The sequence below is a fragment of the Chelmon rostratus genome, chromosome 21 (genome assembly GCF_017976325.1).
Source record: "Chelmon rostratus isolate fCheRos1 chromosome 21, fCheRos1.pri, whole genome shotgun sequence".
Lineage (NCBI taxonomy): Eukaryota > Metazoa > Chordata > Actinopteri > Chaetodontiformes > Chaetodontidae > Chelmon > Chelmon rostratus.
This window is the reverse complement of record NC_055678.1, coordinates 16,630,591-16,638,601: the sequence shown is the minus strand read 5'-3', so window position 1 is coordinate 16,638,601 and position 8,011 is coordinate 16,630,591. Positions and strand designations below refer to the sequence as shown.

Here is an 8,011-nt window from a genome sequence, read left to right as displayed (position 1 = left end):
CGCCCTCAAACTGCAAATAAATTTCCCCACAGAATCGCTTTTGCGGCTTTTCTTGCAGTTTTGTGTGACTTTGATGGTTAACTTACAGATTGCCCGCCGGATCACATGGTCGTCCATTTTTTTTTTCATGCTCAGGTTGTGTAACAGACAGCAGGGACGTGTGTCTGTCTCAGCTCTGCAGCTCCCGTTTGGCATTTTCCCTGTTGTCCTCTGATATAATATTAAAGTGGGGGCGGCAGCAATGCTTAAAGACTGGTTATGACCAAAAGGCGGGTGGGTTGTCAGCTTGATTCCCTGCTGGCAAAGTCTGGGCAGTGGAAGTGAGTGAATCACATCCCATCCATCAAGACACACCATTGGCTACTGGTTGTACTGGGCAGCTCTCAGGTGGGAAAGTTTCTGACTAAAGTAGATTGCTGCAGAGGCAAATGCTCAGCAAATCTCCCCGAGAAGAAACAGGCCACACCGAGTACAGCATGCATCTCAGGAAGTGAATCACCAGTGCAGTGGACAGATCATCCTCTGTTCACATTACGTAAAATGCTTTATGGAGTTTGAATTGTCGCCATGGACGCAGGACAATGGCTTTACGAGGCTCTATTGGATGTAAGGCGCAAGTGCTGGTAGCTGCTAACAGTATTGTCCTCAGCTCTGCCTGAGAGCAGAGACTTTCTCCCCCACACACACAGTCTCCACAGTCAGTAACAATAGCGTGTTGAAAAATAAGTAAACATGAATGACTTATAGGGAGTTTTGGTAAGTACATATGGAAAAGCTTAAATGGAAGTGCAACTTTCATTGATCGCAGCGATGACGGTGAAGCAAAACGCTGAAGCTGGAAGACCAAAACAACGAGCTGAAAGACTGCAGACGGGTGGAGCTGAAGAGAAGTGCGGTCAGGTGATCATCTTCTTTGGGTTTGTTACGAAGTGTGACCCCTTTCAAAAACATGAGTGATGTATTGTTGATATAAACATATTGATTATATCTGCATTAAGAGGATATATTGCTTGATTGACTGGTGTATTATGCTTTTATTATGGAGTTTTTTTCCTCTTTCCACCTCATTTCCTCCCTCAACTGTTGCCAGACTTTGCTTTTATTCTTTTTAGTTAAGATAAGATAAAACTTCATTTATCCCCAGCCAGGGTATATGGGCATTACACCAGCATGTGATAGCTGCAGGAAGAAAAACAGCAACAGAGATAGAGAAAATTCAAAAAACAATACAAAATAAAAAGTTGACTATATATATGTACATATTATAGAGCAAAATGAAATTTTGACTAAAAGAAAAAAAACGTAGAAAAAAATATATAAAAGAAAAATTGCTGCAATAACTGGAAAAAGAAATGTAAGCTGCCTTCAGAATAATAGTGTTAATACTATTTCACAGAAGAATATACAAAACAGTAAAAAAAAATGTAATATTGCACAAAATGTATGGATATGAGTGAATGTTGGCATAAATGGCAACAGATTATTTGGCAAACAACATCAACACAGTCTTATGTGATGCTGGAGTTGAATAATCTGACATCTGATGGAATGAAGGACCCACGGTAGTTTGGATTTATTTATATTGTCAGTTTGTGCATTTTTTGCATATTTTGTCTTGTTTTAACTTGAATTTTACCCTAATTTGCCCTTGCCTCTGATAGTAGTCTGCTTTTGCTTTGTGTCAAAGGAAAGTTACTGACATTCATTCACTTAAATTCCCACAGTCCACTGCAGGAGTGCAGCCATGCCTAACTCCTGCTTTCATTCCACTGTAGACCTACAATGATTACACGACTCTGTCAGTGACCATCCATCAAATCACCTCTAATCACTTTGTAGACTTTTTTTCCTGCTTTTAGAGCAACTCTGAATCCAAAGTGCTTCACGTGAAACATGCACCTGCTGGCCACACTGTGAGCACATACACTAAACACACTCTCCAGCGCCTCATGTCCCACGTTTTGCAGCCTCAGCCTGCTGAACGTCTGCTGCTCTGCTGTGAAAGTGTCTGTGGAGACAAACGTACAGCTTCCTTGTACAAGCTGTCACACAAATCCAAAGTCTGAACCAGTGCCAGCACAAAGCTGCACCTTTAAAAGAAAAATACACCCTAAAATACAATCGACACTTCATGTCTACCACACTGTACAACTCAGTTTGTATGGTATAGATGTATATAGATAAGATAAACACCAAGTGGCAAATTGCACTGATTCCAATCTGAAAAAGCTCAGCATTAAAAAAAAAAATATGCCAAATCTTTATAATGATGGTCATCATCAGAAAATTTGGCACATCAGTGTCACATCATTAGTTTGAGGAATGTTTCCTCTTGTTTTCCGAAATTTCCTGCCGCGACAGACTCGTCGGTATTGACTGATGTCCAACGTTATTGGCAAAGTAGATCATCACAGTTTCCGTTTTAGGGTGGATTTTCCCTGGAAACGCACGGAAACAACCATGCCTTCACGCGCTCCCAACATCACAATACGGGCGAGGGAGGAGAGAGAGCTGTTTACACAGAGAAGCAGACCTCAGATTTCAAGCGATCCGGCTGCACCACCGGGACACCAGCTGTCTCCCTTACCAGCCACTTTTTGTCCGTCAGACCGGTACCATTTTACGCTTTACGCACAGACATGATTTTGACGCACAGGTGAACTTCTCTGCCCAAACGCGCCTCGACCAGAACTCCGGAAGGGACAAAGTGCTGGAAGACAGAAACAAAAGCCATCTCGTCACTCTCACCCTCTCCTCAGTCTTTTTCTTCATTGCGCGGAGCTGAGCGCGTTGTCCAGAGCCATGTCCAGGAAGAAGGCAGTGAAAGGCAAAGGGAGCTCCAAGAGCCCCAAGGCGTCGCCGAGCAGCGGCAGAGACGGCGGGAGGACGGGGAGAGGTCTGGCCGCCGCAGCCGCGCCGTCCTCCGGGCTGGTTTACCCCAGCAGACCGTCCCTCAGCAACAGCGGAGAGTTCTATGACATCGCCTTCAAGGTGAGCCCAGAGTTTCTGTGTCCAATCAAGCAGCCAATTAGGAAAAGAGCACAGGTGCGAGGTGCCAATTATCACACCTTTTAAAAACGGAGAAGAGTCCCGGGTGGTCTGCGAAGTTCACATTCTGCATGTTCTGTGTATGAAACCAGAGGAGATGCGAGTCGAGCCGAATCCAGCAGCAGCTGTTGTCCTTTAAAATTAAATCAAGGTGTGCTGAGCTTGATGTTTTGTCGCTCTGCTTTGTAGACACCATGTAAACGTTTTGGGGGAAATGTGAGCCAGGTGAGTATGGAGACTCATCCCCACCAATAAAGAAAACATAGCCCATATAAATGTCGTATGGTTGTAAAAAATAAAGCTGTTCTGCATTTTGACTTCAGTCTCTGACAATATTGAGTCAGGAATTTAGAATTAGTTCAGAAAAATATATATAGTTAATATTTGACTGAATCATTTTAATTTTGTAATTCATCTCATAACTTTTACTTAGACATACTTTGACTCATTGTGAGTATTTTATTTTTTTGTTGATATGCACAGCATTCATGTTGGCCCTTATCTTGGCATCCATAGAGGTGCCTGTCTGCTGCCCAGAGCTGCAGAATATGTGGCTATGTGCGTCTCTGAGCAGGCTTCCTGCGAAAGTTCATTTCATCATTATTTCCCACAGACAGCACAGTCCCAAAATGCAGAATAGATTGTTTTGTCCTTTTATAGGTAGCTTTATCCCCGGCTGTGTAATTTCATCATGTTTCATCCCCAGACTCCTCTCACATGTAGAAAATACAATAAGGTAAATCCACTGTGTCTGCTCTGCTGTCTGCAAATGCTAAAGTTTAGGAGCTACAGTGTATTGGCTAGCAGGAGCATTCAGCGGTGCAGCCCAGTGCAATAATAGGAAAGAGGTGGTGGGGAGGGGTTTCTATTATGTATGAGATCAATTACCAGCAGCACAAGAGGGGGCTTTTTGTTTAGCAGTGGACGTAATGACAAAACATCTGGCTGCAACCACATGCCCCGAAATGCATCGGCCAGTTTCCGTTACCAAACCTCCACGTTAAAAAGTCTTCCTTCACTTGTTAAAATGCTGTGTCCCCACGCAGGAAATGCATCAAGTCGCCTTTGCGCATCTATCCCAAGGCAGAAATGCATCTTAACCTATTTTAAAGTCCCTCTGAGCTTGTTTGTCACCATCAAAAGTAACACCATGTCTCTGCAGGAATGTCAGCTGTTCACAGTAAAACGCATCCAGTCCACACTGATAATCGATGGATCCTTTCAGCCTCTTAGTTAAACAAAATTGCAGCTTTTAAAATGTGTTTGCTCTGTGTTATGTAACATTTAATATCGAATGTCTTTCGGCTTTGGGCTGTCAACAAGACGAGACATTTCAAGATGTCGCCTCTGGCTTCTGTAGACTAACTGACTGATCAATCAAAAAAAACCAATCAATAGATGCATTGATATTGAACCGGATCGTTAGCCGCCCTACTGGCTGCACAGAACACACAATATAGTTAAGGAAGTGTGAAATGGAGATGATGGTAATAATAATCTGCATTGAGCATATGCAAATTAGCATTTTCATCGTGTGGGTTGGCTGCTGGTGATAATATCGCGTCCTGGATAACAACTGTTGCTATGACAGGCCCGCCGGAGACGGTTCAGAGGACACTGCCGCTAAAAGAATGAGCACGTGCAGCACAAACATATCAAATGGCACAAGAGTGACAGGAAGAGGGGGGGACGACTACCCCGCTGGGTCCCGTCTCTCTCTGTCCCATCGGTCTGTACAATCTGCTCTCTCCCGCTGGAGTGAGTGTAACGCTCCGTTTCCTCTCTAGATGGGAGTTTAGGGGGAGTGCGCATGTCTCTGTGCGTGCTGCCTAAAATCGTGTATTTGTATATAAGTTTTCAGCTGAGCCGTTTCCCTCCTCCACCTCCAGCGTCTTCACAAACACACACACACACACATAAGGCTTGACTTGTGTCACTGAGCCTGTTCTCCTGCTCTCCGTGTGTGCGCTCGTCTCAGGTGATGCTGGTCGGGGATTCGGGTGTTGGGAAGACCTGTCTGCTGGTCCGCTTCAAAGACGGAGCCTTTCTGGCCGGGAGCTTCATCTCCACCGTGGGCATCGACTTCAGGGTAAGAGCACACACACACGCAGCCAGAGGAAGAGTGTACAGCATCAAGGCATTTGGACATTTTCATCGTCGCTGCTCCAGCCAACTTCATGGCTTGTTGGATAAAGTTGCAGCTTCAGAAAGCAGGTGTCTCTTTTCTAGCCGGCGATTCTTTCTTTTACTAGCTGGAGCCAGCGAATTAAACTAAGTTTGCTGAAAATACACTCTTTTATTATTCCCGGCGCTGAAAGACTGAGGCTGAAGCCAGCAGGGGGGCTGTGCTTCTGCAGAAACACACGTGAGCGTCTGTGAAGACATTCTGCAGAGGGGGGCTGTTAAAGGTAGCATGGGTCGCACATGCTTGCGGAGCTGCTGACAGTCACACCTCCCAAATCTCTCGTCAAGCAAGATCCGACTTCCTGCTGCCTCTGTTTCAGTGGTTTGTTGACACTGCCATGAGGGTGAACTTGATTTCCGTTTCCTGATGTCTGTCATGATCCGTGTTTGTCACGCCTGTTTTATGTTGAAGGTTCATGTTATGTTTCTTCGTTTGCTTTGCTTCCTGTGTTTTCCCGCCTTTGTGATAGTCTGATCTGTTTCACCTGCGTGTCATTAGTTGTCCTCCCTTGTGTATTTAAGTCCGTGTCTTCCCCCCAGTCTTTGTCAGGGCGTTGTCTGAGATCCCTTGCCTTTGCCCATGCTGTTAGTGAGTGTTTTTCCATTTGTCGTCTTTGTTCATGTCCATACCTCGTTCCAAGTGTTTATCCAGTCTTTTAATGCTGTCTGTGCCAAGATTCATGTCAGTGTTTGTCCACCATGTTCTTGTGTTGTCTCTGTTCCCTAGCCATGCTACAGTCCATGTCAGTGAATTTCTAGTATTGTCTTTGAGCCACGTTTCTTGTGTTTTCCTGGTGTTGTCTCTGTCCACAAGCCGCGCCACGTTCTTTGTCAGTGTTTGTTAAGTGTTGTCTTTCTTCCTTGTCTTATGCCCCTCTTCCCATGTAAGTGTTTCCCTTAGTTCCCTCAGTTCTTGGATTAGGTTTCCTTTAGACTTTGGACTCTAGTTTGCCTTTTCGTTTCCTAAATAAATTTCATTATTTGAATCAGCTCCCCCTAGTGTCTGCATCTGGGTTCAACCTTAGCTTCCCTGAAAACCCACTTCCTGACAACGTCTTCAAAGCTTTCTTTACATCGCTGCTTGTCACCTCCAATCCACGCAAGTGTAAGAGGACCACGCACAGGAATGTGTCAGATGACGCCACATGCGTACGTTTGCTTATGTGCAGCCTGCAGCAGTGTATTTCCAGCGTCACTCTGCTAGCGTCCGCCACCAGCTCCCACACAGTGGGGAAACAGCACTGTGAACGCGCCATCATGAACGGCTGTAACCCCACATTGTGTAGTCAATGAAATGCTCCTGTGCCTTGGAAGTAATGCGATCACAGGTTACTGCTGTAGGTGGTGAGCTAGTTAGCAAGACATGCTAATATTTGCAGCTTATGTCAGAGCAAATGACAGCAGTTTATTTGTGCGACACTGGCTGTAACGTGATGCATTCAGGCCGAGAGGGCGACTGGGCACAATGGCTGCTTTTATACACTGGAAAGATGCAAGCAGCTTCCCTTACAGAATGTCACGCAGCCGTAGCAGCCGAGCTTTAAACGCTGATGTGCCGCCTCTCGTTCATGGTCTTCAGGGCTGTGAGATGAGGTGACTTGCAAGGTGTTTAAACCCTGCCAGCAGGCCCAGATTTCCCCTACGGGACACAACACGTTTGAGCTGAATTAAGCTAAATTAAAAAGGTAATTTAAAGTGAGGATATTTATTGACGGGCTAATCCTTTTTTTTTACTGCTAATGGCTAACCCATTTTCTGGCTATGGTGCCCTGGGGGAAATTAGAGGTGAGTGTTACAGTGGCAGTGAAAAACAGCCACGCTTTAACTGTCACCGCAGTGGACTGGAAGCAGTGACCCTTTCACTCCTTTACTGTCTTCTTGCTCCCCTAAGCAAGATGCCCTTTTACTGCAGGATCTGACACAGCTGTTTGGAAAAACCTTCCCCTAGGAGGCATGCACATCCCCGTTTCAACGATGCTGTCGTCCTCATCGACTTACAGTGGAACACCGGAACGAGGTTGTACTCCAGTATGTTGAAGCCAAGAGCAAGAAAGAGTGCAAGAGACTGAAAACACACTGTCGCAGCCCAGCAGGGGTTCTGGCGATGTGCGTTGACACCCCTAGCGCAAATAGGTAGCGCCCCAATGGGTTAACAGGACTGTACTGCATATAACACTTGCAGTGTGATTTGCCTTTTACCCCAGAATCAGAAGTCTTGGGAGGCTGTTATATTACCTGACTCGCCACCTGAGAATTCAGCCTCTTCAGCGACACATCAGGTAACAGTGGAGGTAAAAGTACACTCGACAGGATGTGCCAACCAAGGCAGCCACTTTGATACAAATGCTGCTTTCCTGCGGCAATGACAGGACAGTGTTGCGTTTTGGACTAAAGAAAACAGAGCAGTCTTTTCAAAGGAAGTACCACAGGCGATGGAGGTAAAAATAGAAAAAAAAAAAAGCCCTCATATCTGCATCCATGGGAGAAAGTCTTTGCAGACTTCAGCAGGGACAATTGGTCGTTATCTCTTCAGTAAACAAACAGGATAAAGAGCGCGCACGTCCAAAAAAACTTTAACAGCATCTGGATCAAAAGGCTTTATTGTTTGCCTCACAAAGGCGAGTGACGCTCTGTGAAATGTTACTCCAGTTGCTGTCGGTGCTGGCCGTAAAGGTCGGCCGTGTGAGCACAGTTACAGGACAGCATTAGAAATGGATCACTGTAATCAAACGTTTTCTTTGTCTTTTTTTTTTTTTATGTCCAGGTAATTATTATTCAT

At 45.2% G+C, this 8,011-nt stretch overlaps 1 protein-coding gene across 1 annotated transcript in view; it reads left to right on the top strand.

Annotated features, from left to right (window-relative positions):
* The first annotated feature begins 2,542 nt into the window (after window positions 1-2,542).
* The window catches only part of LOC121624591 (ras-related protein Rab-26), a 79,388-nt gene continuing 73,919 nt past the window's right edge, over window positions 2,543-8,011 (top strand). The window contains exons 1-2 of the mRNA XM_041962369.1: window positions 2,543-2,991; window positions 5,027-5,137. Coding sequence (XP_041818303.1) covers window positions 2,803-2,991; window positions 5,027-5,137 — 300 coding nt within the window. The 5' untranslated portion in view covers window positions 2,543-2,802. The remainder of the gene's footprint in view (window positions 2,992-5,026; window positions 5,138-8,011) is intronic.